Source organism: Saprolegnia parasitica (assembly GCF_000151545.1).
Source record: "Saprolegnia parasitica CBS 223.65 unplaced genomic scaffold supercont2.146, whole genome shotgun sequence".
NCBI classification, from domain to species: Eukaryota; Oomycota; class Saprolegniomycetes; order Saprolegniales; family Saprolegniaceae; genus Saprolegnia; species Saprolegnia parasitica.
This window is the reverse complement of record NW_012156540.1, coordinates 16,195-42,299: the sequence shown is the minus strand read 5'-3', so window position 1 is coordinate 42,299 and position 26,105 is coordinate 16,195. Positions and strand designations below refer to the sequence as shown.

The 26,105-nt window shown below is 57.6% G+C and overlaps 8 protein-coding genes and 1 non-coding gene across 9 annotated transcripts in view; 1 reads left to right on the top strand and 8 right to left on the bottom strand.

The window, feature by feature from the left end:
* Nucleotides 1–48: 48 nt before the first annotated feature.
* SPRG_14985 (hypothetical protein) lies at nucleotides 49–363 on the top strand (the record flags this gene model as incomplete). The annotated part of the gene is made up of 2 exons (XM_012354109.1): nucleotides 49–302; nucleotides 354–363. 2 exons carry the CDS (start codon nucleotides 49–51, stop codon nucleotides 361–363), a joined length of 264 nt encoding a protein of 87 aa, XP_012209499.1.
* A 593-nt stretch (nucleotides 364–956) lies between these two features.
* On the bottom strand, nucleotides 957–1,889 carry SPRG_14984 (hypothetical protein; the record flags this gene model as incomplete). Its single annotated transcript, XM_012354108.1, has 4 exons — nucleotides 957–1,013; nucleotides 1,063–1,119; nucleotides 1,173–1,754; nucleotides 1,806–1,889. 4 exons carry the CDS (start codon nucleotides 1,887–1,889, stop codon nucleotides 957–959), a joined length of 780 nt encoding a protein of 259 aa, XP_012209498.1.
* A 956-nt stretch (nucleotides 1,890–2,845) lies between these two features.
* Nucleotides 2,846–4,022, bottom strand: SPRG_14983 (hypothetical protein). Its single transcript, XM_012354107.1, has one exon. It carries the CDS (start codon nucleotides 3,928–3,930, stop codon nucleotides 2,872–2,874), a length of 1,059 nt encoding a protein of 352 aa, XP_012209497.1. The 5' UTR covers nucleotides 3,931–4,022; the 3' UTR covers nucleotides 2,846–2,871.
* A 1,020-nt stretch (nucleotides 4,023–5,042) lies between these two features.
* Nucleotides 5,043–5,123, bottom strand: SPRG_30192. Its single transcript has one exon. It is a non-coding gene; the product is annotated as a tRNA-Ser (tRNA).
* Nucleotides 5,124–5,423: 300 nt separating this feature from the next.
* Nucleotides 5,424–9,355, bottom strand: SPRG_14982 (hypothetical protein). Its single transcript, XM_012354106.1, has 21 exons — nucleotides 9,292–9,355; nucleotides 9,064–9,245; nucleotides 8,888–9,021; nucleotides 8,758–8,842; nucleotides 8,611–8,710; nucleotides 8,398–8,564; nucleotides 8,158–8,306; nucleotides 8,059–8,115; nucleotides 7,925–8,017; nucleotides 7,708–7,876; nucleotides 7,483–7,612; nucleotides 7,358–7,430; nucleotides 7,197–7,302; nucleotides 7,016–7,153; nucleotides 6,922–6,975; nucleotides 6,605–6,874; nucleotides 6,425–6,556; nucleotides 6,242–6,373; nucleotides 5,998–6,192; nucleotides 5,828–5,946; nucleotides 5,424–5,780 (listed from the first exon to the last, which is right to left on the bottom strand). The coding sequence occupies exons 1-21, from the start codon at nucleotides 9,348–9,350 to the stop codon at nucleotides 5,508–5,510; spliced, it is 2,817 nt and encodes a 938-aa protein (XP_012209496.1). The 5' UTR covers nucleotides 9,351–9,355; the 3' UTR covers nucleotides 5,424–5,507.
* Nucleotides 9,356–9,775: 420 nt separating this feature from the next.
* SPRG_14981 (hypothetical protein) lies at nucleotides 9,776–10,231 on the bottom strand (the record flags this gene model as incomplete). The annotated part of the gene is made up of 2 exons (XM_012354105.1): nucleotides 9,776–10,066; nucleotides 10,094–10,231. The coding sequence occupies 2 exons, from the start codon at nucleotides 10,229–10,231 to the stop codon at nucleotides 9,776–9,778; spliced, it is 429 nt and encodes a 142-aa protein (XP_012209495.1).
* Nucleotides 10,232–10,524: 293 nt separating this feature from the next.
* SPRG_14980 (hypothetical protein) lies at nucleotides 10,525–14,918 on the bottom strand (the record flags this gene model as incomplete). Its single annotated transcript, XM_012354104.1, has 16 exons — nucleotides 10,525–10,710; nucleotides 10,757–10,920; nucleotides 10,967–11,340; nucleotides 11,379–11,581; nucleotides 11,626–12,263; nucleotides 12,311–12,411; nucleotides 12,460–12,733; nucleotides 12,781–12,870; nucleotides 12,917–12,953; nucleotides 12,998–13,120; nucleotides 13,167–13,501; nucleotides 13,544–13,657; nucleotides 13,709–13,933; nucleotides 13,988–14,340; nucleotides 14,384–14,594; nucleotides 14,639–14,918. 16 exons carry the CDS (start codon nucleotides 14,916–14,918, stop codon nucleotides 10,525–10,527), a joined length of 3,708 nt encoding a protein of 1,235 aa, XP_012209494.1.
* Nucleotides 14,919–15,871: 953 nt separating this feature from the next.
* SPRG_14979 (hypothetical protein) lies at nucleotides 15,872–21,141 on the bottom strand (the record flags this gene model as incomplete). The annotated part of the gene is made up of 4 exons (XM_012354103.1): nucleotides 15,872–16,271; nucleotides 16,310–19,487; nucleotides 19,544–21,022; nucleotides 21,087–21,141. The coding sequence occupies 4 exons, from the start codon at nucleotides 21,139–21,141 to the stop codon at nucleotides 15,872–15,874; spliced, it is 5,112 nt and encodes a 1,703-aa protein (XP_012209493.1).
* A 3,778-nt stretch (nucleotides 21,142–24,919) lies between these two features.
* The window catches only part of SPRG_21478 (hypothetical protein), a gene marked incomplete at both ends in the record, with an annotated part of 2,254 nt that continues 1,068 nt past the window's right edge, over nucleotides 24,920–26,105 (bottom strand). Inside the window, one exon of the mRNA XM_012354123.1 lies at nucleotides 24,920–26,086. Within this exon, the coding sequence (XP_012209513.1) occupies nucleotides 24,920–26,086 (1,167 nt within the window). The remainder of the gene's footprint in view (nucleotides 26,087–26,105) is intronic.

The window sequence follows — 26,105 nt, the reverse complement described above, 5'->3', positions numbered from 1 at the left end:
CGCCCGACAACAAAGGCTGTTCCGCGCTCTCATTTTCAAGAACCAAGCATGCTCCACATGAACAACACCAACAGCACGATCGACCCGGTCGTCAAGGACACGGCGAGCCTCAAGCGGCGCTGGTTCAACGACGACGACGACGCGTGCGACGAGTCGCCGGCGCTCGCGCTGCGCCACGACCTCGACGCGATCACGGTCGACGTGTGCGCCATGCAGGCCCAAGTCGACCAGGCCGTCCTCGATGTCCAGCGCCTCATGGCCATGATCACCGAGCTCGACAGTCTCCGGAAGCGGCGGCGCATGTGCTAAGCATGGCAAGAAGAAGATGATGATGACGACGAAGACTCTACAAGACGACGATGACGCTCCACGATGCTCGACACCGATTCGTCGGCAAGACGACGTGGAGGAGGAAGGGAATGGAGATCAAGTGGCCACACGCGGCCAGGCGACTAGAAGATATGACAAGTAGAGTAATGTGCTATATTAGTCGATGATAAACTCGATATAATATTTATGGAAAGCAACGCGGCTGCATAGACCGCCCGCGCGATCTTAATTGACGCGCGCGATAGAGTACCTTGGCAAGCAAGCCACGGACAAGGTGCTCGAGCGAGTGATCCGAGGCTCGCATTACAGCCGCGGCGTGGGACACGAAGGACAACCGCACGTGGGTGGCAACCACATGGGACATGTGCAAGATGAAGCGCCGCGCAACGCCACAAAACGTTGCCCTTCTTCTTGCAGCGATGGTTTAACGTGTGCATCGAGTAGTCGAGCTCTTCTGGTCCGCACGGCGGCGGACAAGTTGTTGTTGTAGCTGTAGACACGAGGTCCTCCTCTGCAAGTGCACCGGTGTCAACGACTTGCTATCGGAGACAGGCAATGCCAGAGATCGACCGTCCGAGGCTCCAGCGTGCTGCTGCATGCAGCGGACATATCTAGATTAGCACTCGTTACTTGGACTTGGCGGCTACGTCCTTGCGGTACGCTTTCCAGCAGCCTTGGCACACCTACTCGCCGACACGTAATGAGACGCTGCGATGCGACGGCCTCTCGTACAAGGTAGTTGAGGACATGGAGGATCGCCATGCCGCCAAACGCCATGGCGTACTGCACCTAGTCGTTCCGTTAGAATCAACGCGCATGTTCCAAGCGTCTCGTAGTCGTACCAGATGCGGGAAGCGGGCTCGATCGGCAAAGACAGCAACGTGCACCGCGATCGGGAGGACGCCGCGCGTCGCAACAAAGGTGACCCAGACGCCTTGCCATGCCATGGCGTAGATCGCGTTCGACATGCTGTAGCCTGCCATCGAGAGGAGCTTGCGCGCGTGCAGAAATACCGAGTTGAGCTCGAGGAGCAGCATCACCACGAGGTAGCACTGCCCGACACCGTAGACAATGGCCGAGGCGTAGCATGCGCCGACCATGATGTGATGGGCGAGGATCCCTGGCGCCTTGAGCCACAGCTTGTACGCGACAAGGTCGTAAAAGTCGTAGAGGAAATAACCCGTCGAGATGGCGAGCGGCAGCATCGCGCCGTCGGGGCTGGCGAGGACCCAGTCCGCGTCAAAGAAGGCGCGGCCGTGGTAGCTGAGCACGGCGAGGCTCACGCACGACGAGACGATGGAATGCAGGAGCGACACCGACGTGTTGAGCCACAGAAGGCGGTCCATAGGCGCGTCGCTCCGGAACGCCGCCACGCAGGCGCGCGAGGCAAAGGGCACAACGCTTACGCGCAGCCCATAGAACACCTAGGGATATGCACAGGCTGAGCCAGCAGCATGTAGTAGAGGCGTAGGTACCAGCGCGGAGATGCCGACGGGGCCGAGGCGGGGCACGTAGGCGGTGGCGCCGACGGCGCCCAAGAAGGCGACCAGCGCAAGCATGATCGGCCGCTTTCCAAATTGACGTTGAAGCGCCGGTTGCGGTGGCATCCGGATGGAAAGGCGGACGACGGCGGACTTCCATGTTGCACTTTCTCGGCGCGCTTCAAGGATTGATCCTGTGGCGAAACGAAGAAGGAAGGAAGGTGGACGAGGGTCGATGGAAATACCTTGGGCCCACAAGGCAGGCGGCGTAGGGAGCCCTCACGTCTCCATCAAGCGTGTCTCCGGACACGCAGCAGCAGGATCATGCTCGTCCATGCGTGTTGACGCTACGACCGAGTCCTGCGGTATGCTACAGCACTCTGTAGCGCCATCGACAAGGGGGATGACCGAGCATGTCGGCCACGGCAGACAAAGGTATGACGTAGCATGTTGGAAAATCGAATCTCTACGCTCGTGGCTCTTCCATGTTTATGGATGCAAACTGGCAAAGCCATGCACTTGCCGAGGTACACGCATGTGGAAAGAATGGACGTGAAAGCGATGCTGCGTGTTGAGCCTCACAGTAAAGGTGTCCAAGCTGCTTGGTAGACGACCGTCTCCTCCTACGCGACCGTAAGCTCCAGAGCGCATGCGCGGCGACGCTTCGAGCGCCCAAGATATCCACCCCAATTTGAAAGCGTGACGGGGTAAGCGTCGTCAAGACCAAGTCTTGGAGCGGCGTTGACGTCGGTGCACCGAGCGAGCAGTCGACGATGCTACAACGAACGGTTGTATTGCTATCAACGTTGGCGTGGGTGCGGTCATGGGCGATTTGTGGTCGCAGCATGGCTCCACCGTGAGGCGACAGGGACGACTGTCGTCGACGGCTGCAGGCACATAGTTAAGCCGTCTGCTTGCCTCCAAGTGGCGTGCCGACGACGGTAACGATGGTGTTACCAACGTTGGCGGGGACCATCTCTGTCTTCGTGCGACCACATGGCCAATTGAAATCTCACGCATCCAGCACACACCGCGTTAGTATATAGGCTTCATTACAGTGTTAGAGCGCCGAGTGGGCGTTGACAACGTAGATCGATTGCTGCGTGTCGTCGCCCGTCTTGTCTTGCTGGCGCTTGCGGCGAATGGCCCACACGGCACCGGCCACGACCAAGATGGCGGCCGCCGCAATCGCGACCGCACCGACCACTGAGACGCCCGAGGACGCGGTCGCACCTTCGCTCGTCGACTTGGTAGAGGTGCCATCCGACGACGTTGCAAGTGGCGTCGCCGTGGTTGCGACTTGAGCTCCAGGGTGGTCGTGGACCATCTCGAGCGAGACTAGGTCCTGAAAGCTTGGCATGGCCGCCATCTTTTGGAGCGACACGTTTTCATAAAAGTTGCAGTGGGGGCCTTGGCGCAGGATGATCTTGACGTCGGCGAGCAGGACGTCGCAGGCCGGCGTCGACTCGAAGAGCGCGACTTGGCTCGGGCTCGGAAACACGTTGGTTTGGGCAAAAAACGCGTCAAAGTCAAACTTGGTCACGTTCGCACACTGCGCAGCCTGCGGGATCGCCTTGATCTGCGCCACGACCGAGCCCACGTCGGCGACGTTGCACCGGGCGAGTGTCGGCGCCGGTGATCCATTGCTGCTGCTGTTGTTGTTGTGGCCGTTGTTGTTGTTACTGCTGCTCGCGTTGTTGTTGTTGTTGTTGTTATTGCTCGTCGGCGTGAGCGTCGCCGTCTCGCCCGTGCGCGCCTCGTGGCTCTGGATGTAGCTCACGAGGTCGCGGAAGTGCGGGAAGGACGCGAGCTTGTGCAGCGGCTCGTTCGGGTAAAAGTCGCAGGCCGGCGTGCCCGACAAAACGTCCTGGAACGCCTTGTACACGGTCTGGCAGGCGGGATACGACTCGAAGATCGACGTCTGCGCCGAGGTCGGGAACGCGCTGTCCTCGGTGTAGAACGCGTAGAAGCTCCAGCCCGGCGTCGGGCCGTCGCACGCTTTGAGCGTCGGAAAGGCCAGCAGCTGCGACTCAATGTGGTTGAGCGTCTCGACGGCGCATGGCGCGCTTAGCGCGGATCCGGCCATGGCGGCGAGCAGTGCGAGCGGTACGACCTGCATGATGGGCGACAAAGGCAAAGTGAGCTCGTCCAGCGCGGTATCGCAGCGCCAGCTGCTGCACTGGAAAGCTTTCCGAACGTGTCAAGTGTGTCTGTTTTCGAGTTGCATACAAGGATCAAGTCTAATGCTAGTATTGTGCAATGCAATATACATGACACAACTGAAAGGGGTAAAACTATGGAGGTACGTTCGATTGTACCTGGATTCGACAATGGGCAAACCCAGCTGCGACGCTGGCGAGCACCGGCGCTGAAGCTGCTTCACGCGCGCAACCTCCGTTCGCGACCGTTGGACAGCGCAGCGTGCTTGCGATGGAACCGAAACGTCGTTCGATAGTAGCTGTGGCGACATAGCACCTTGGTACCCGTCTTGCCCGATCTGCTCTGGGAGGTTGCGCACCGCCGCAGGCAGAGGTATGAGCTCGAGGGTAGCGACTAATAGTGCGGCTCGGGTTGACAAGAACGGATGCAGCAAACGAACGCTTGATCCAGCGCAGCGAGGCAGGTCGTTCGGAGGGCTTGCACATGGTCCGAGGAAGAATTGGACTGGAAGAGTACGGGAAGGTGGCTTCGATTCGTCTACAGCAGAAGAAGTTTCGCTGACCGTTGGCGAGAAGACAGCTCGAGACGACGTGGGCTTCCAAGCGAGAGAGGCAGAAGGATGCGCAGTAGTATGACGTCATCCACGGTGACCATCAAGTGCGTCGTCGTCTTCGGGCATTTCGTTGGATATAGTATTGGTCGGTCGTCGTCTTCGGGAACTGCTTGCAACGCAACAGGGCGTGCTGAGTATGGTCCACTGGTACGTATCATGCACTGGCGTGTAGTATGTGATTTGCATGGCCTGGAACAACTAAGAACTGATGGAGAATGCGGGCTGTACAAGCAGCGTTCCTCGTCCGTGTTGTCGTCTCAGCGGAGAATTTTTGTTGCCCGTGGGCAGTCGCATTGGATCGCACTTGGAGTCGGCTCGTTTGACTGCACGACATTCAACATACCAACGGACATTGTCTGCGGCGCAACGGCGTGACGCAAAAGGCCTCGGCATTCGCAGAATATATGTCGAGCGCAAAAAATAATGCATCGCCTCCTAGCAAGCTCAAAAAAGATATTCGACAGCTGTGAGGTTTGAACTCACGCGGGTAACCCCAGTGGATTTCAAGTCCACCGCCTTAACCACTCGGCCAAGCTGTCGGTTTCTGACACTTCTTATATTTTAATGACATAATCACATTTTATTGGAATCTATAGACAATTTGTGCATTATTGTGTGATTCTTTGTACAATTATGAAAATTTACAGGCTTAAATAGACGGTGGAAGTTTTTCAAAATTTGATACGATTTGTTTAGCGGATAAATTCGTTCTTGAAGTTATTTATTTTGTTATTGTCCAGTTATTGGTGTATCATTTATTGGCAATAGGGTGGAATCTCAGATACTGGTACTGGATTGTGGTCAGGATTTATGTGAGGATTCATGTCGCAGGATTCCAATCCACATATCCTAGTGTGCTGTCATGTATGATGAAGCCCGAGAATGATGCGACAGTGCATTGAAGTCTATGACCGCATGGATTACTACTTGCTAAGGACCATGAGGCGGTACCGCTCTGCCTTTTTCTTGCCCAAGTTGAGTGCGAGGCCTGTTTGCTTCAATGTCGCTGCAAACGTCTGCTGCTCGACGCGGAGCTGGCGGTTCGCGCACTCCCATTGGCGCATCGCTGCGTAGAGCTCTCGCTCCTGGAGACGCGAGAGGAACGCCCGCAAGACCGCGCCATCGTGAACCTTGTCCGTTTGTCGCTTCCAGTGCTGAAGCGCCGATTGGAGGTAGACCGCTCCCATCTTGCGCGCCTAGTGCGCACTTTAAACAAGCATTTTCTACAAAAAATAGCACGTACAAGATGGCGCGTGCGTTCTTGGATCGCCTTTTGCTCGTCGTTCATCATGTAGTCGAGGGCGTAGTTGGCGACACCAATGACGTTTTCGCTTTCCATATAGTTGTACATGGCGCGCAGTCCTAAGAATGGACAGGTTGTCATTGCTACACACATGGTAAAGGCCATCGTACCGTCCAAGCGGGTTTCGTGCCTCTCGATGACGTTGCGGGCTTCTTCGCCGATCGCCGTCGCGTGCAGCCCTTCGAGGATGTCGACCTCCTTGGCGATCGCGTCACTGAGCGCGTCTCGCTTCATGATGAATTTGATCTTGCTCTGCACGAGGCAGTTGACAATGTGGTACTTTTGGCCCCGCGCTTGGTTGGCCGCTAGCCACACGCTTCGTAAGAAGCACCTCAAAAAATGAAAAAAGCCTACGAAAATCGCACGCCACGTTGCCCAGCGCGAGGCATGCCCAGTAGAGCACTTTGGGGTGGTACGGGAACGCAGCGAGGACCTTGGAGAGGACGCGGATGCCTTGATGCATGCCCATGAGCTGTTGTCCTGGCGCTAGACATGACGTCAATACTAGTATCGTCGTCGGTATTTCAAGTGGTGTACGAAAATTCTGGCAGAGTGCCGCGAGGACGTACGACGCTTCGCGGGCGACGCCGTCGTCGGCAGGGTGCGTCTCGATGAGGTCGAGCACGCGCGGCATGGCGTGGATCGCCATAAAGACTTGCTTGCCGGTTTCTACATCGTACGAGATGACATTTTCCGTGTAAAGTTATCGCAAAGCACCAAAATCTTTGATGCAGTAGCCCAGAAAAGCGAGTCCGGCTTCCATGACGCGGGCTTCGCTGCGGAAGGTGTGGAAGAGGTCGAGGAGCCACTGCAGATGCGGGATGTTTACGAGACGATCGCGAAACGTGGTCCGAAAACTGCTCACGTGGCCGAGCACGAGGAGGCAGTCGAGGACGTGGTCCATCGCATGGCGGAAACGATCGATCGAGGCTTGGAGCACCTCGAACGCACCTCCCGCGATCCATTCGGACTCGATGTCGTGCCACACTAGACACTATGTCCATACTTGCCGACATTGTCTAAAAGTGTCTCACGTGTCGCAGGATTGTTGTTGCTACTATCATCGTCGTCGTCATCGTCGTCCTTGCCTAAGCGAATGAGGGGTGGACCCAAAAGGATCCATGCTACCTTCAAACATATGGTCGCAGGCGTTGCGCAGCCACTGGATGGCTTTGCGGTGCACGAGCACGTCGGTCGAGTCGCGCAAGAAGCGCAGCGCATCGCGGATGGATGTGCACTGGGCCACTTGCCACGCGTTCGTGGGGGCTACCACTGGCGTTGGAGGCGGATGCTATTGTATAGTTTGTACCGTCGAGTGTAATAAATTGCATCGGAGGGCACCATGCACCCTTCTCCATGACGTGAAAGCTCCGACACCGGGCTGCGTACAACGTTGCGGGCGAGAGGCCGTACATCTTTTTCAAACGCCCGCTTTTGAGGACAACAATTTTAGAAAATGAGATCCGGTACCGTAAACGTGAGTTTCGTGCCCGTATAAACCACTTCAAACCGATCGTAGTAGCCGCGCGACCGCTTGTCTTTGCTAAGATACCAAGCGGCTCGACCCCTTCGTCGACCAAGAGGGTAGGTCCTACCGGGAGCACACCTCGAGCGTGAATTGAATCGGGAGGCCGTTCAGTGGCTTGTACGTCGGCGGGAGGTGCCAGTAAAGGTTGACCGAGTCGTGGCCGAGGCGCGACGTTAGCAAGAGCGGCACGGGCGGCACTAGATATCGAAGTTGGACCCCGCAATTTGCGACATTTTTCGTACGGATTTGACGCTGTGTAAACGCCACGATCGGTCTACGAGTCGATAGACACATTGTACGCACAACAAAGCTACACACTTGACGAGCGTGCACTCGAGCGGCGCGTCCTTGAGCGAGTGTTGATGATGAATGCCCAGCAGTCGGCCCCCAAAGTTGAAGACAGGGCTACCCGACGCCCCTGACTCCATGGGCACCTGGTACCGAAGTCGTTTGGCGTTGACCTAGGAAAAAGACACGACGCTGATATCGCGTGCGGGACGTTCAAGTACCAAATTGGGGAGAAACTGATCCACGTGGTTGCGGTTGGAGCACGTCTGCTTGCCGTGGGGGTGGCCGACGATCTCGACCTCTTCGTGGCGAAGCTAGGCAAGGTCAAATTACAACTACAGTAAAAACGACATACCACATCCTGGGCACAGCAGAGACGGCGGTCCGTAAATGCCAAGCGAATGGCTTCGACCTATAAGAATCGGCATGCTGGTTCAACATGGACACCACGGACCGACTCGCCCGAGGCCGACCCGAATTCGTCTTGATCGAGCGCACACAGTGTAAAATCAAGCTCGGGCATGGCCGCTTGGTGGATGCTGTCAACTTGCGACGTCATGAAGAAGACGTCGCTGCGCAGCCGCACCATGAACGGAATGCCCCCTACATTGCATTGAGTGGCAAATTGAAGATAGTTGGTTCCACGTAGTTTTGCAAAACTGTGCAAAATGTTGCATCCAAACAAGTAGTGTACCTGGTTTGTAGTTGAATTGAACACGAGAGTAGCGCGCCGTGTCTTCGTCGGGCAGCGTAAAATAGTCGGTCAGCACGCACACGACACTGTTGTAGAGCACGGCAACGCCATTTCCATTCAGATTTGATCGGGTCGAGAGGCGACAGGTGGCATTTCGGTACTTGAACCTACACCATAATCGCGTCGTACATGGTTCAAAAAGACAGTTTGTACCGCTCAATCTCAATGTCATCGTCGCCAAGAAAGACGGGCTTGGAATGAAACACTTCGTGCGTCTGGGTGTTGATGTAATAGTAGTTTTTCGTCTCGGGGTCTACACCAACATACACACTGTCTGCACCACAAAAGACAATATTGTACCCATGTGTTTCTGGTACAAGTCGCGAATCATGTCTTTGAGCAGTAGCCGCGTTCGCCACGTCTTGAACTGGCGCTGAATGCGTAGCTAGCGGAATTGTCCGCATCATTACCGTCGTTTCGAAAGGCTTACCGCCGCGTCATGGGGCAACACGGGCTCGAAGACCTCTTGGCCGTCGCACTGCAATAGCCGCAGCAAGAGAGGCTTGGTCGTTGTCGAGCGACCTGTCCGGGCGTCCACGTAGCGCACTTGCTTGTTGGTTTGATCTACTTGCATCTGCACAAAAACCAAGCGAGAGTTTGGCGTACCGTAGACCTTGCGGTAGACCTCGCAGAGGACGCGGCGAAATGCGTTGCGAGCCAAGCGCGCTCGTGCCATGCGCTGGACCATTTTCGCCGCCATTGTCTCTTCCTCGAGGCGCATGGCTGGCGTCAAGATGGTCCGGCGGATCGGCGCACCCTTCGTCGACGGCGCGCCCGCGAGGCTAAACCTACGCAACGACAAAGCGTGGGGAGAGTTGAGGCGATGGCCGCTACCGCTTCCCGCCCCGGGACGCCTTGCGCCGGAGGCCCATGCGCACGTTCGAGACCTCCATGTCCGTTTCGTTCGTGACGATGATTATGGTCTCTGGATTGTCGATAGATAATGATTGGATACGCAAATAGGTGGATGGGTTGATGGAGATAAGGATAGTTTTTCTCACTTGGAGCCACAACGCGAGAGGGAAGGAAATTTACTTGGACGTCCCGTTCATCCCTCACAAGAGTCTGCAAAAGCGAGATGGTAGCTACAATGTAGCACATGGTTGTGTTATCCTTCCGACAGTTGTATCGGATAGTTGTATCAGATAGTTGTATCAGATAGTTTTATCGGAGAGCTATTTTGGATGGCTGTATCGGATAACTCGGGAGATACATTTTTTCCATACGTTTTGGAATTAGTATATGCTTTTATAAAGAGTTAAGTAGTCCTTGCAGACAATCAATTACTCTGTATGCACCATTGTGCACAAGTCGTCCCTTAGCGAGAAAGCGCGAGCGCCGTGATCGCCGCCGTCAACATCATACCGTGCACTGGCGCCGTCGACTTGGGCGTCGTCGTTGTCGTCGTCGGTGTCGTAGTCGGTGTCGTCGTGGCAAGCGTCGTTGTCGGCGCCGTCGCATTCGTCGTCGGTGGCGACGTCAGTTGCACAAAAGGAGCAACCGCGAGCCCCGTCAAGTTCTGCACCTCGTCGCAGTTGGCCGCCTTGATCGCCGCCTGGAAGCCATTGTAGACTGTCGCGCACGCCGGTGTCGACGCAAACAGTTGCACCTGCGCCGTCGTCGGTGCCGGGTTGACCTGCGTGAGCGACTTGTAAAAATCGTACGGCGCCGTCGCCTTCTGGCACGTCGGCCACTGCGCATCGGTCGTGATCGTCGACAGCATCTGCTGCTTCTGCGCCGATGTGCACGGCGTCGCCGCCGTCGCCGCCGTCATCACAAGAAGGAGAGCAATCAAGTGCATGGTGTCGTAGTTGGTGGGTGGTTGAAGGCAAATCGCAAACTGATGCTATATCCACGACCTCGACCACGCCAGACAGACCACGCGACCTCACGCGATCGATGGACTGTCCATGGCGTCCGTTCTGAACGCGTTGGGACGTCAATGACACGGCGCTTGCTTCTTCCTTGACAAGCCCATCGCTAGATCCGTCCGACTCCGGGTTAGGGTTTCCAAGCAAACAAACAGACACAAATGAATCCAAGAAAAGAATCCAAGTCGAGTAAACCTTAGGCCGTGATGGGCATGTAGTTGCGGCGGCGGAATCGCGCGAGGCTCCAGCGCACAAGCACAACGCTGAGCAGCGCAACCGTGAGCGAGCTCACTGCAAACACGCCGAGGCGCAGGATCGACGTATGCGGCGCCTCCTCAACGTCCATCGATACCGACGCATCGAGCGTATGCAGCCCCGTCACCTACAACAGTCGTCAGTCACATCCCACGGCATCGTTGCTGTACTACCGTGAAATGCGCGTGGTCGTCGATCGACGTCAGCGGCGCCGACGCCTGGTACGCCACGGTCGCCATCACCGTGTCGCCGACCTTGGACGCGCCGTAGAGCACATGGTCGTTGCCAATCAGTGCGCTCTGGAGATACGTCTTAAAGGACGCGAGCACTGACGCACCTACGTCATCCCATGAGCACCGAAGCAATTGACACCGCGGTTGTACGCGTCGCGGTCGCCGGGCCCGTGTACATGGCCGTCACCGACGCCACGGTCGCCGTTGGTGGCGCAACCGGCGCCGTCGTCTGGAGCGTCGCCAGCGTCTGGTCGGCGTCGCCCACGAGGCGGTGGTAGCGCCAATGGCTCTCAGGCACCGCTTGCACGCGGACGCTGTGGATCTTGAAGGCCGCATCGACGCTCACGTGCGTGGCCGAGTCGGCCCACGACGGCCACCACTGCTCCTTGGCCGCGTAAAAGCTCGTGTGCGGGTACGGCTCGGTCGCATTCCACGGCGTCGCCTCGGCCGGGAACGCTTGGTGCGGCAAGCGTGACGTGCCACCCACGTCCAGTCGCACCACGAGGTATGCATCCGAGTGCAAGCTAGCCACACGCGTTGGTGCGAGTCGAGGCCTTTGTACCTCGGGGGCGTCGGCTGGCGGCTCACCACGTTGGTCGGGTCGTCCATGTACGTGACAATCTCGTCCGGCGTCCACGTCACGCCATACACGTGACGCGATGGCGTCACCGGCAAGAACGTCGACTTGACGTTGCACGTGTCGGCGGTGACGCACACGCCGCTGTAGACGCGTCGCCAACTCCAGTCGGCGCCACTCGCAGTGTCCTACACAACGTGCTCGACCCCTACCCCTAGCACCGCGTGTGTACCGTCAAGTTCCGGTTCCCGCGCCCCGCGAGTACTTGGATCGAGGCGCCGACATTGTCCATGGACACGAGGGCAATGCTGGGCCGGAGCCAGTCGCCGAGCGGCAAGGTCGCGGCCACTTCGATATTGCCGTAGCGGAAGCTAAACGTCTCGGCGGTCCGGAGCGCCGCGAGCGTCACGGGCTTGGCCATGTCGTCGGGCGTGTTGACGTGGCCGCACCCGGCGTTGGCCGCCGCCGTGCACTTGCTCGGCATGTCTGTGCCCCACATATCGAGGTATCCCTGTGTGAGCATCCAATCACCGAGCATGTCGCGGCTCAGCGCCGGGTGCAGGTGAAGCGTCGTGTTGGCAACATACGACGTCTGCCGGTGGTTGACGTACATGCCAAAGCCGTCCGTGTGCATCGTGATCTCGGGCTTCCACTTGCGCATGTTGAGCGTGTCAAACTCGTCGGAAAAGATGGTCTGCGCCGGGCTCGAAGTGGACAGCATCGTGGTCGCAACGACCGGCGCCGCGTCAAACGCACCATGGTACGCCCACTTGCTCGCCTTGGTCGTCGCCCAGACCTTGACGTCGTCGACCTCGAGCGACGACGCACCCTTCCACGACGGCAGCCACGCGTCTTTGGCGGCGTGAAAGGCTACAGAGCGCGCATGCCATCGAGTCCACGAGGTGCAGTGGACCTACTCTTTTTGTGGTCGCTCGCAGCGTCGGTCCACGGCTTGGCGTCGACGCCGTCGGCAAAGAAGCCGTCATTGCCACCCACGCGAAGCGCGATGTTGAGGTACCTAGTACACCGCGTGTCATCCTCTCTATTCGCATGCGTGTCTCTGTACATGAGCTGGTCAAAGGGCGCGTGCAGCGGACGATGCCGCCACGGCGAGACCTCGTTCTCGTCGCCGGTCGACGCCCAAAAGGACGTGTTGCCGTAGCCATCGACGGTCGCCATCACGTTGCTCGGGTCGTCGACGTATGTGTAGAGCTGCGTCTCATCCCAGTAGAGACCGTACGTGTGAAACTCGCCGTCGTCCACCGTCGTGATCGAGTGCCGCATCGTCGAAGCGTTGAACGTCCCGACTGTCACGCCGCTGTGCAGCGTCGTCGCCGTGCCTGCCAAATACATCAATGTATCAAATTGGCAGCAACAAGTCATGTACCTTCAAAGAGCGTGATCTCGCCACTCTGCGGCCACTCGCCGTAGCTGTCGTACTTGGGCAAGAGCCGGAACGCCGGCCGCAGCCACTGCCCTACACCCACGCCTTGTCAGAGACCAACGGCGCAAGGTCGTGGTACCTTGGGGCACCTTGGCGCGCACTTCGACGCGGCCGTACTGAAAGCTAAAGCTTTTTCCGTGCGAAGGCTGGCCGAGAGCACGGGCGGTAGGATCTCGCGGTCGTTGCCCGTCTGGAGGCAGCCAAACTTGTAGTTGCTCGTGCACTGATCCCCAAAGCCACTGCCCCAGAGATCGATCGTCGAGTTGTCGAGCGGGCCATACACCTACCACGACGATGACCACGTAGCCACCCAAGCAAGCAGCTCGCACCGCGTCCGTCAGCGTCGGCGTGAGCACGAGGCGGCCATGATCGACGTGGACGTTCTCTCGGCGGTCGACACTCATGTGCATAAAGCTGTGCGCGTTGCCCGTCATGGTCACCTCGGCCTGCCACTTGGCCTTGTCCAATGACGTAAAGTCGTCGTGGAAGACGAGTCGCTCGGTCGGCGCGGTGCACGGACGCGTGTTGGCGTAGCAAGCCGCACCCACGTGGCCCTTGGCAAAGCACTGCGACGTCGTCGTGTGCATGCACGTGGGCAGCGCGTCGGCCAAGGTCGCGCACGCGTTGCACGCCGCCACGTCCTCTGCGAGCTGCGCGTCGAGTTCTAAGATGCAGGTAGTAATCACACACGAGTGTCGAGTCGTACCAGCGTAGTGGTGCACGGGGTTTTTCGAGTTGGTAAAGGTCGAGAGGCCTCGGAGACCCCATACCTTGACGCTGTCGATCTGCATGGCCGCCATGTCGCTGACGCGGTCGCCGCCTACACGGTACCGTTCACGCCATGCCGTCGAGTGGCCAGACGACGACGGACCTTGGTTCCACGACTCGATCCACTTGTCTTTTTGGCTGTAAAAGTTGTAGTGCGGGAACGAGTCGTTGGTGCGCCATGGCTTGCCGCCGCGGTCGTCGGGAAAGTACCCGCTGTCGAGAAAGCCCTTTGCGATCGACGTGCCACCGACCGCGACGTTGAGGATGAGGTACATCTCTTGGTCAAACGGCGCATTGATCGGTCCGTCCTGAAAGTTGTTGTACGAGTCTAGCATTGAGTTGCCGTTTTTGAGATTGCAGTTTGAGATTGCAGTTGAAGTACCGGATGCGTTCCACGCCTTCGCAGCGAGGCCAATGTCCCAGAACGACTGCTTGCCATAGCCCGCGACGCGTGTCACGACTTGGTCCGGCGTGTCAATGTACGAGTACATTTCGTCCTCGTCCCAGTAAAAGCCAAACGTGTGAAACTCGTCGCCGTAGCTGCGGTGGTTTGGCAGCGCCTTCGTGTCGTTGACCGCGACAGGGTACGCATCCTTGTTCCACGCCGGGCCAAAGTGAAAGCACGACGAGAAGCGGTTGTTGCCGATCGGGTTGCCCTTGTCGTCCGTGTAGTCGGGGCCGTTCCCGCGCGACTCCATAATGTCGAGCTCACCCGACGACGGCCATGGCCCGTACCTACATGTCGCCCTCAGCCGACCGCCTGCAGCGATTGACGTACTTGTTATCCTTGGCCATCATCCAGATGCCAGGCCAGAGCCAGTCGCCTTTCGGCAGCTTGGTGGCAATTTCGATGCGGCCATACTTGAACGAGAACGACTCCATGGTCTGGATGCGCGCGCTCTGGACAGGCGGGAGGATGTCCATGCCACTCGCGGTCTTGCGGCAGCCCACAAACTGCGGCGAACTGCACGACGAGTACGGCGACGTGCCTACATGTTGCATGTGTCCAAGCACCGAATCATAAAGCGCGTACCCCAGAGATCCATGTCGCCCTGCGTGACGCCGTCTTGGCCGTACGCCTCGTCCGTGAGCGTCGCACGCAGGTGCAGCTTGCCGTCCTTGACGTACGAGTTGTTGCGGCTGTTGACATAGGCTTGGAACTCGCGGTTGCCGTTGCCGCCAAGCGTAATGTCGTGCTTCCACGTCGAGAGGTCAAAGGCGCCGTTGTCAAAGTTGTCTTCAAAGATGAGGTACTCTTCGTGCTGACCGCCATGCGCGATCGCCGCCAGCGCCAGTACGAGCGCACTGAGCATCGCGAGCCAAATTCCCAACTGCAAGACATGCTCGGCCTGGATGGATATGCACGCAAATAGTGTAAAGTGCCGTTGAAGTGCGTCGATTGTTTCCATGGAAGACCAAGATGCGAGGTCGACGGAATCTCGCATGGTGTTTGGAGCCGAGGTAGGTAGAGCTTTGTCTTGTGTAGAGGCTGGTCAATCACGCTGCCCTTTGTGACCTCGTCGAGTGTTCATGCGAGAGCTTTCTCTCTGGTGCTATTAGCTCCCGTGGCCTAGAACCCGACATTTTCTGCGTCCGAAGGGCCTTGGCTTGATGCAGAGGGCACACCAGTAGGTCGTGCGTGGTTCGAACCACAGGCCAGCGACGTATCGAGCTGGTTGCAGTCGGTGGCCGCGCGATCTGCGCCGTGGCGTCGCCGGGTCGTTGCACACTAATTCATTTGGACCATCTTCAAGCTACACTATTTAGAGAGCTTCCACTTAAGTGCGCGATCTTTCGAAAAAGTTCCACGGTTTGGCGATCTTCCAACGTGGCAGCACGGGAGGCAAGCGTGGTAGAGAGACTAGCAGCGTAGTTGCTTTATATACTTGAATGTGCTCATTATCGAGGTCCATGCAGAACGTACTCTTGCAGGCCTCTGATCGTGTCGCCAGCAGCAGTTGAATCATGCAGCGGCGTACGTGATACCTATTTGAAATCGCCCTACAAAGGACGCCACGGTCTACAAGTGACGCTGGCTGGCATCTTGCTTCGCGGATCGCGCTTCGGACTCTGTCGCTTGGACCACGTCCCTTCCGCACACACCAAAAAGACAGTGCGACAGTAGTTTCTAGAGTTTCTAGTTGATTTTTTTTCCTGAAATGGACGACCCACTTTGACAACAACTACCATTGGCATACGAGGCGACGCCACAATATTGATGTATGTAGACAACGTTTGTATCCCGAGTCGCTTCTTGTCGTGCTTCTCAGGAGGCTGCGTCGCGCAAAGGCAGGGCCTCGCGCAAGCGTGGCTCAAGACACGAGCTGACGGAGCCGAGATCATGGAGCCGCCACGTCTTGACGTCAAAGACATACATAGCTTGCTTGTAGCGAAGGCTCACGAGGCCGTTCAAGGCAGCGGATGCACGGTCCATGTAGTAAATGTCACGGTCCATCCACGCGTCTTGCTCGAAAAGGTAGCGCGCGCCGGCGCAGAGGAGGAGCGACCGACTGCGCACATCAATTTTTCTACTCAAGCGACAGCGCACACTCAGATATGAGAGCGCGTTCATGCTGACAACCAAGAGCGAGAGTGCGAGGAGGCGGCGCAGCGACCCGATCGCGACGCTCCCGGACGAGCAGTGGACTTGGTAGTCGAGGACCGTGCTTTGGCAGCTCCGATGCACCTGCACCACGTGCGTCACGGGGAAAGCGTCGTGAGACAGGCGGTGCCGGCCCACACGAGCACGCTATTGAGCGTCGTATACCGCATGGCGTCGTCTTTGGTCACCGCCAGGGCGATGTCGTTGACGACACCAGCGACCCAAGTGACTTCGTTGGCGGCCAAGCACGTTGCATACCACGGCAGCTGCGTTGCTTCCAAGACCGTGATGCGCCCATGCTTGGTGGCGAGCGACAGCGAGCTCGACGAGAGAAGAGAGAGCGCCGTCACGCCGCGCGCCAGCAAGAGCGGCCGGCCCACCCACACGACGCCGCCGACACGCGAGAGCTCGAGCATGTTGGCGCCGGCGACGTGGCCACGGCACCGCACAAGGTAGATGGCGGCGACACCCGCGACCACCATGAGAACGTACGTCACGTACTGGACAGCGCGATGCGCGTACAAGGCAAAGACGACGGGGAGCTCGGTCGTATCGATCGGCTGCACCCGGCGGATGCCGCCGTCGCCGAGGAGCGTGACCGAGCCGACGTCGCCTTGGAACGAGATGACCTCCCGGTTGCCGACCACCCAGTCGTACAACAGAATATGCGCAAAGAAAGCAAATGCTGGGTCGTCCAAGAGCGGCGCCATGTACAAGGTTGCTGGCGCGTTCGCGCGCGGTTGACCAAACTGCGCCAAGCTGATCTGCAACGGTGTTAAAGCCACCTCGAGACCATGGCGCCAGGAGGTCTCGAGCGCCTGCCCGTTCCCGTTGAGAAATATGAGGGCGGCTTGCACCCCGGCAATGCACGCAGCGACGTGGCTCACCACCTGCGCGCAGACGGCCGACGCGTTCGGCGACGTCAAGGCGGCGCCGATGAGAAAGTGCTCGGTAGTCAGCGAGAGCGACATGGTCACTTGAGCTGTCGCACAGCTGTACGGGAACGAAAACAGCTGTGTGAGACCCGTGGCAATGCTGAACATTCCAGTGTTTCCTGTCGGCGGACAGAGGAGCGAGCCACCAAACACTCGAAAGTTCTCTGCGAGCCACCGAGGCGGCGTCGGTAGCAGCTGGACCGGCGGCGAGATGGCCGCGTACGCATCTACCGCCGCGGGTCCGTTGCTGCGAAGTACGCTAATGTGGTCGAGAATCGCACCGTACCCTCGCCGCACGACCATAGGAACGCCGACGTAGACCATGTCGATGGACCCAAAAGGCCCGATCGTCGACTGCACGATGGCGGCACCAGCGCTGTTGGGCGACGCCAGAATGCTCCCGTTGACCGCGTAGACGTCTTGAAGCGATGCATTCCGATAAGCAAACCGACTACTGGAGCGCAAAAGACTCTGGCCACCCATGGTCGAAGTGTTTGTGAGTAGACTACCGAGGTCGTTGGCGAGAGACCAGTACATTTTGAACGACGTCTGGCTCTCGATACGGTAGTAGCCCGCGGTCGACTGCAACGTGAAGGGATACGAGGCGCCGTACGCGTTGACAATGGTGTACGTATTGACGACGCCGATCGACTTGTAGTTTTGCCACTGCAGCACGTACGACGTGATACGTTTCTGGGTCCACACCGCCACTTCGTCGTCGATCGAGAGGTACGGCGGACGAAACGAAGCTAGCAAAGCTTGACCAGCCTTGGATTCTCGCAGCTCGGACGCCAAACCAATCTCAAACGACTCGTCCCAGCAGGTTGTAATGTCGACGTTCCGAAGCAAGGAAGCCAGAAAGACGGCACCGTTATTGACCATCGATTTGCATCGCTCTTGGCGCGTGACCGAGTTGGCCATTTCCCACTTTTGATCAAAATCGAAGTAGCAGTACTGCGTAAAGACCCACGGGCCATCACACCCATCCAAGGTACGAAGTGCTGAGATGGCGGTGGAGACCTCGGTGAGATTGGTGTATTGTACCATGGCGCCATACTGCTGCGGCGGCATGAGCACCGTCGTTGCGACGCTATAGTCGGCGGCCGAATTGATCGTCGGTGCATCCAACGCCGTCGTCGTGCTCGTGACACCGATCGTGAGCTGCCGTAGAAACCACCGCGCAACAAAGACATGGGTGCCCGTCATGTTGAAGCCGGTCCACACGAGATCGTTGGCGAGATTCGTCTCGGAGAGCGCGAGATACGACGTGCTGCTGTAGATGGCGACGCCGACGTACACCGTCCCGATGAGTAGCCAGCTCCGGTGCTGCCACGCCACGATCGGTGGCATTGGCGCCATGGGGCCCACGGCTCTCGGTAGCAGCGCTACGGTCGGCGCCACCGCGACGGCCGCCTTGTCTCGAACAAACACCCAGAGGGTAAAGTTAAAGGTGACGCGCGCACCACGGTACAAGCCAGCGAGAAGCAGCGTGACACGATCGAGCGACGTATGGGGCATCGAAAAGTAAGCTGTTGCGACCCCGGACAACTGGACGTCGTTCGATGCTGGTGCCGCGGGTCGATGGCGGTCTGCGATCCCCATCACAATGACAGTCATTGGGACCACGACCACGGGGAGGAGCAGGAGCCAGCACGCCCGTGCGTAGCTGCCAATCGTCACGGTTGCACTCGTGCACTCCAGCTGATAGTACATCGCCTGCACCGTGCACACTGGGTGCAACTGCGTTCGGATTTTGACGGGAAACGTCATCTCGAGCGAGACGTAGAGGGCCCACACAACCCCTGCGCTGACGTGACCCGCCACATGTGGTCGAGCGAGCGGCACCAGGAGCGCGACTTCACTTATGACGTACGTGATCCACGTCGCTTCGCTCGCCAAGACGGCCACTTCCAGAAACCCTCGCGGCGCAGGGACAAATCGGCTAAGACCAAACGACGTGGTGAGTGCGATTGGTGCCGTACTGAGCAGCACCATCGCGGACGCGCCGCGGAGAAAGAGGAGGGGTCGTCCGACCCACGTCGCGCCGGCCACCCGGTGAAACACAAAGAGATGGCTTGGATCGGCGCGATGGAACAGACCGAGGAAGCTACAGGCAACGGCGACGACGAGCAACATGACCGAGACATACACCACGAGGTAGAAGACGACGGTGGTCGCGCGCCCGACGGTCGTCGCGCTCGGGTCAGTCGACGTGGTGTCGTACGCTTCCGATATCAAGACGAGAGTCGCGTTGTCGCCTTCAAAGGACACGACTTCGCGGACACCGAAGACCCAGTCGGAAAGAAGGACCCAGCCAAAAACGCAAACGAGGGCGCAAGCAGCGGCTGTCGTAGCAGTGTATAGTTGGTTTGACTCGCATCCGAAGCCAGCTGGACAAGACTTATATCCAGTGCTTCGAGGTCGCGGCGGGCAGTGAGCGACATCGCATTTGGCAGGCCGTTGGCCAGGTGGTGCATTGGCGCGAGCAGGTCGAGGCACGCCGAGTCGTTCAGGCAGATGTCCTCGATCGTTGTCGGCGCCGTCAACCGTAGCCCCCAAAGCGCTGCCGCCACGCTGACTTGAATTGTGAGCGGGAGCGGGGTGTTGCACGTATCAGTGGTCGCAAATGACGCTTGTACATAGGTTTGCGCGGGACCATGGAGGCAGAGGGGGTTGCCGCCATAGTAAACATACGCCCCGCGAAACGCAGGCGGCGTCGGTGTGAGTGCGTCGCCACAAAGCGCCACGTAGGCTGCTGCGAGCGAAGCGTTCGCGGCAAGCATGTCGGCCAATGCGATCTGAGCACTCTCAACAAGCGCATGCAGGGTGGTGGGCACTGGAAGAACCCACATGTCGACCGACAAGAAGGCACCGAGGCGGTCATGGATGACACCGGTTTGGTCGACATAGTGGCCGTTGGCATTAAAGAGTCCAAGCAAGCTCTCAAAGACGGGGGGTTGCAGATAGAGGCATGGCACTTTGGAAAAATGGTAGCTGCTGCTTCGAATCAGGCTTGCGTTGCAGCCCGACACGAGCATGTACAGATTGTTGTAGAGATACCCGTTGAAGATCTGCGACGTCCATGGACCCGCCGACTGCGATTCTTGCTTGAGCGAAATCGGTTGGCGCACACCGAGCGCGTTCACCACGTCCATGGTTTCCGTAACACCCGAGAGGACCGAATTTTGCCACTGCAACTTGAAATAGTCGAGACCCGCGGACCGCCACAAATTCGCTTCGTCAGCGATCGACGTCGAAACATTGGCCGTCGCGTCGAGCCATGCGTAGCCCGTCGCTGATTCTTGCAACGCGAGCTGCAGGCCAATCGTAAAGATGTTGCCGTCGCCGCCATAGAGCTCCAGAAGCGACGACCAGCTCTCGACGTTGCGCAGAACGGTCTCGAGGTACACGGCGCCGTTGGCCGTGTATTTAGCTGCGCACCGCGCTTGGCGCGCGTCCGTCTGCGCCATTTCCCACACTTTTCCGAAATCGACGTAGCAAAATTGCGTCGGGAGCCAGAGCGCGTACGAAGCCGACGTGTTGCGAAGATTTGCAATGGCAAACTCGAGGGACGTGAGCGAGGTCAGCAAGAGTCGCGAGGCATACGTCGGGTGGCGGGTTGGGTACGTCACTTCCGCGGCGTACGACTTGGCGATCGTGACGGCGAGAATGTCAACGGCGTCGCTCTCGAGGAGTGCGTTTGTCGCGTCAATCAAGAACGCCTGCGAGCCGCTCGTAGTGTAGTGAGCCCACCACAGATCGTTGGCGAAATGCGGCGCGAGAAGTGCGAGATACCAGACGCCAGCCGCCAAGCTTCCGCCGAGCCAGAGCCAGGCAGCGAGGGGGCGAGACGGTGGCGGCGTGGTGCCAAGGGCATAAACTGTGGCTGCACGTGCGACGCCATGTTGCACCAACGGCCGCCTCAATTCTGGATGTGAAACGACTGTTCGGAAACGCTGGAAAGACCGTTTGCCGCTTGCAGTCACCAAATTGAAGCATCGTGCGTGAGAGAATCCATACTCGCAGATCTAGAAGACACTCGGAGAGGCACAGCAAACGGGTGGGAGACTCGGCAGTACCCAACACGAGCTTAGCAGCGCAAAAGCATGCAAGGCAGGTGGAAGGGCGTGCTCAATGACCCAGTGAAAGCAAAGCCCTCCAATAACCACCTCCTGTGAGAAGATGATACATGGACATCATCAATTCTTGAAGGGTTGGAATTACCCGATGCGGCGTCTCTCACATGGCAGGCATCGCGCGACCGAGTGATGTGGATGTACCGCGTCGACCAGTACGCCGCAAGCAAAACTGCGCGGGTCGACATACGTGACGTTTCGATTTCCATATGATCAACACAGCTGTTGTTGCTCGACCGCAACGCATACAGCAGGGGTGCTGCGGCTTGGCCTAAATGCACACAGAACAGATGGTCCGGACTCGGAGGCGTTTGCATGCTACATGCCTCCCTCACCTCCCCTTACCCCAGGGACTGGTAGAGCACATCTCCTTACCCCCAAAACCCCCGAACCCGGCGCTTTGATGAGCATAAGTACCTCCTAACTCTCCAAACCCCGTTGAGGCAGATGTTGGCGCATTACACACACCTCCTTTCTGGCCAATGAAAACCCGCCAAACCCTGTGGACCATCTGCTCTGTGTGCAGTTAGGCTATTTGGGGTGCTGCAGGAAAAAACTATTAGTCAGGAAATGCTGTGGCCGAAAAACTGCAGTGTGACGACGTGGACATGGAGGTAGATGTCAACAGAAATTTCTTTTCTCTTGCGATTGGTCCTGGGCTGGAAAGACACATTGAGAAAGCAAAGCGGATCACGTTTGTTTCGAGTAATAGAAGTCGCCGCGAGTCGGTGTCGACTTACACACGACCCTCCTGGTATGGAGGGCAGCAGTCATAGTAATTGAGGTCATCGCACCAACGCTCGGACGGAATCTCGCGGCAAAGTTTCGGCATGCCGGCACGCAGGCTTGGCTTGGCGGGCTGGTCCTCGGGCAGCACGGCGGCGCTGACGACCGCAGCGATCGCAAGAAGAAGGTAGCTGAGTTGCATGGTCGTTTGGTTGGAAATTGAAAAGTGAGCAAAGCGCCGTTGCGACTTCACGTCGCTCTGTTTCTGTCCACACCGCTGTCGTGCGTCGTGCTTAGTCGGCCGAGTACCTTTGCCTCCTGTACTACCATGTGACCATGCATCGATAAAAATGGGTGCGTCGGCCCAGATGTGCTGACAAGATGCAACGCATCGTCGTGCTTTTGGACCCAGGTCTGCCTGTCCTTGCAACGTATGTTGGCCTGGATACCGGGATGCTCGGCCCGTTTTACTATACCTGGTGAAGGTCGTCGACAAGTACAGTGTACAACATCGAACCCTTCTTGATTACTCTCTATTAGATGCAGGATATAGTGTACTACAGTAGTAGGTGCCAACACGACCAGTCGTATCCCACGACAACGTCGTCGATCGCATCGCTATTACCCGTCGCGCGCGAGTGCAGCCCGCGATCGTCTTGGATGACCAGATTCAGATAGCGTCTAGCATGAATGACCAGATGAGACCTTTTTTACATGTGGATACTCCGTAATGGTGTACGAGTGGAAAGGCTGCACGCGATGTGGCTCCAAGCCACCAAAAGTGCGGCCGACGACACGATTCGGACACTAAATGTACCTTAAATTTAGTCAATCCAATAGGCAAGTTGGTTGTAATTGGTCGTGGCAGCCGCACAAAACCCATCGTCGAGCACCCGTAACTGATTGACAGTGAAACCGACTATCAGTGTAAACGACTAAACGACTAAACGACTAAACATCTCAACAACGATAGTACTATGACGATGGAAACCCCACGAGTCGATGCTGGAGCTTCAACACATCGAAGCATCAACGCACGGAGACGGGGAGTTGTGCTGTAAGCGACACCACGTCGAGTCGATATGAGGTGCTACGTTAGACATCGAAGACGACGTTGATGCTCAAAACCGCTCGTTGCCCTCTTCTACGTGATCCGTGTTCTCGCCGCTACTTGAGCTTGTACAAGTATACTAGAGGTACAGCAGTGTGCTGATACAACCCTTGGCGACCAAATGCTCGGCGATAGGAATCGATTCGCGGACTTCCGGGTTCGGCGCGCTGGCATCATCACCGTTTGGGCGGGCGACGAAGCTTCAGAGAGTGGACTCACTATATCGTGGACATGATATGCAAGTCCATCGCACCGTGATGGCTCTTGCTCGGGTGCTAATGTACGAGTCGTTACTTGATCGTGATTACACTGTCTTGATGATCTGCTCAGTCGCTCGCGTCTCTCGAGGACCTCAACAAACTGCGTAGCTTTGCCGCCGATCGCGACACCTGGAAGGACTTTGCAGAGCGTGGCGTCATGGGCCTCTCTTGTGGCCGCAAGCAACTACAGAAGAGCAAGATGCGCCCTGAGATGCGCCCCCGTGCTGCAGCCTCGGCCCGGCGAGCGAATGAAGAAGAAGGAGATTGCTCGTGTCTAAGTATGCGAACTCTAATAACACGAAGATAACGCGAAATCCGATTATATATTGGCGACGCGCACGCTACCGGTATCGTGTTGGTGTCTCGGTTGTCATTTTGACACGACATCTGACTGTGAGTTGTAAAATGGCGATGACACTACCATTCCAACCCAGCACTTGTCCAGTCTATCGACGCGATACAGTACACGTGTAATATTTGCACGAACAACATGCAGGTATATAGGGGCAAACAATAGCTCTTGATGCCAGCAAACCAAGTTGGTAGTGGTGTGGCAGGGATCGCTTACAACTGGGAGGCTAAAACGCCAAGTGGAGCGCTCGTCTAATCTTGTTTGGCGGTCTAACTTTTACCTGGATCGTCGCCGCTTTGATCCATAAAAAGAAGCAGGGTGTACCAGGCATATTTGAAGCACCCTCTGCAACACGTAGAGGATCCCATTGGATGTTTCGGCGTGGGATTTTTTGCGTACCATCCGTTCGTTTTCAACACATGTTCATTGCGTTGTCTGTCGCGCAGGTTTGCAGCCACTCTTGTCAACATGACCATCAAGCTTGCCATCCCACATATGGTCGACTTGACCATCTCGCGCGAGAGGTCAAAGTCCGTGCGGTGTCTGTGACCGAGTCGGAAAGAATGACTTGGAATTTGAGAGCGCAGAGTGCGTTGTTGCAGGCTGCAGACGACCCGCTACAAGCTGCAGCTGGTCGTCTCGTTTGAATAGATTTTTTGTCGACGCACTATAGTGCTGCAGAATAAAAGCCAGACACCGGGAGCCGGTGGAGATGCTCTAGTGCCCGAATGCCCTTTAACGTCACAATCACCTGGAGGGGGTTAAGATTCTCTCGGTATTCTTTCATGTGCTACACCAGCAACACGCCACAAATGCATCACGAAACACGGGTTGAAGCGCGACGAGTAGACTCGGTTCCAAGACTTGTACAACGTATTCGTGCGGCGACGCATCTGGTATTCTTTAGACTCGGAAAAGGCACTTGCAGAGGCAAGACAAAGCACAAGACAGCGTTGCGGCGCGTAAAAGCGTGCAAGGCAGGTGGAAACCAGGCTACCAAATTCGGCGTGAGCCCTTTCCGACCAGCCATTGTAAAACAACCTCCTTTCTTAATATTATACTCAGACCAAGTCTACTGATCCGAGTCGTTGAAGATCCATTGCCGACTGGCAAGTCTCTCAATTCTTTTTGGATGCATACATTATTGTGAATAAAATTGTTCGTTATCTTGTCTGCGATCGACTGGACACGATTACAGTGCAGACGTCCGTGCGGCCGCGACAACTTGATCCAAGATTGTCAGGCGTGTGCGCGACGTGCGTGCGTTCAAGTGGTTACCACTGCACATGGTCGGATACCCCGTCGCGTCCGTGAGCAGGACCGTGTCGCCGTTCGAGTAGTTGTCGGCGTAGTCGAGCAGCGTCGCGTTCGCGGCTTTCACAGCGGCATGGAGCGGGTCGAGGAACCACGCCTTTTCTTTACGAAACGCCGACCGACTAATTGGCGCCGGCACCTTGACGCTGGTGCCACTGACCCACGTGTCGGGCACCATCTGCGGGTACTCGGGGCTCTGGTCGACGACAAATACCTTGATGCCGAGGCGTGAGAGCTTGAGCAGCTCGGCTTGGAGCGACTCAAACATATGGCGCACGTCGTCTGTGTTTTGCTCCTTGCACGCCACAAACTCGTACAAACAGCACTTGGGCGGGTTCGTGTACGGCCGGTCGTTAGGCGCACCCGGGTTGAGAAACTGGATCCAATGCACGACGAGGAGGACGGCTTGCGGCTTGACCGTTGCGAGCATGTGCATGTTTTCTGCAAACTCGGGGCGGCACGGCAGCATCGCGCGGCCCCACCGGTTCTTGAAGACGATCGTCGGAAACGGCGTCTTGGACGCGGTTGCATCGTCAAAGAGCTGCATGAACCGGGGCACCGACATGTCGGCGTGTGAGTCCCCGAGAACAACAAGCGTGCCGTCCGCTTCGAGCCCCGGGTTGATCACCTCGCAACGTTCGGGGTAGCCCGGATTCACCGGGTCCTTGAACGGAAACGGCGCCGGTGATGTGGCGCCGGTGATGTAAATAGCGTCAGGCGCGCAACTCGTTGTCCGGACGTTCCAGTTGCCGTCGGCCATGGCTTGCTTGGTCTGTAGCACCGTCGTCATCGCCCGCGGCACCGCTGTCGCATCGAGGGTCGTGGTATTGACGATCGGCGGCAACGGCGCATTGGCAATCTCGATCTCGGTGGCGGAGAAGCTTGCCGGGTCCGTGTAGGCGCAACCGGCGACCACCGCGACTGCCATCATGCCAACCACGAGAAGTGGCGTAACCCACTTGGAGTGGTGCCGCCGGAGTCGTCCCTCGAGGTCTTCGTACGTCGCGACGCTCAAGACGACGCTGAGCAGCAGCATCGTGATCGGCTGCATGTAGAACGGACGG

Excerpts from the sequence above, each read along its gene's own strand:
- SPRG_14983 (XM_012354107.1), bottom strand. The coding sequence starts at position 3,930 with ATGCAGGTCGTACCGCTCGCACTGCTCGCCGCCATGGCCGGATCCGCG.
- SPRG_14982 (XM_012354106.1), bottom strand. The coding sequence starts at position 9,350 with ATGGAGGTCTCGAACGTGCGCATGGGCCTCCGGCGCAAGGCGTCCCGG. Across the intron at positions 6,875-6,921 it reads CAACAACAATCCTGCGACAC|TGTGGCACGACATCGAGTCC; the intron begins GTGAGACACTTT and ends CATAGTGTCTAG. Across the intron at positions 6,374-6,424 it reads GGCACTCTGCCAGAATTTTC|CGCCAGGACAACAGCTCATG; the intron begins GTACACCACTTG and ends CGTCATGTCTAG.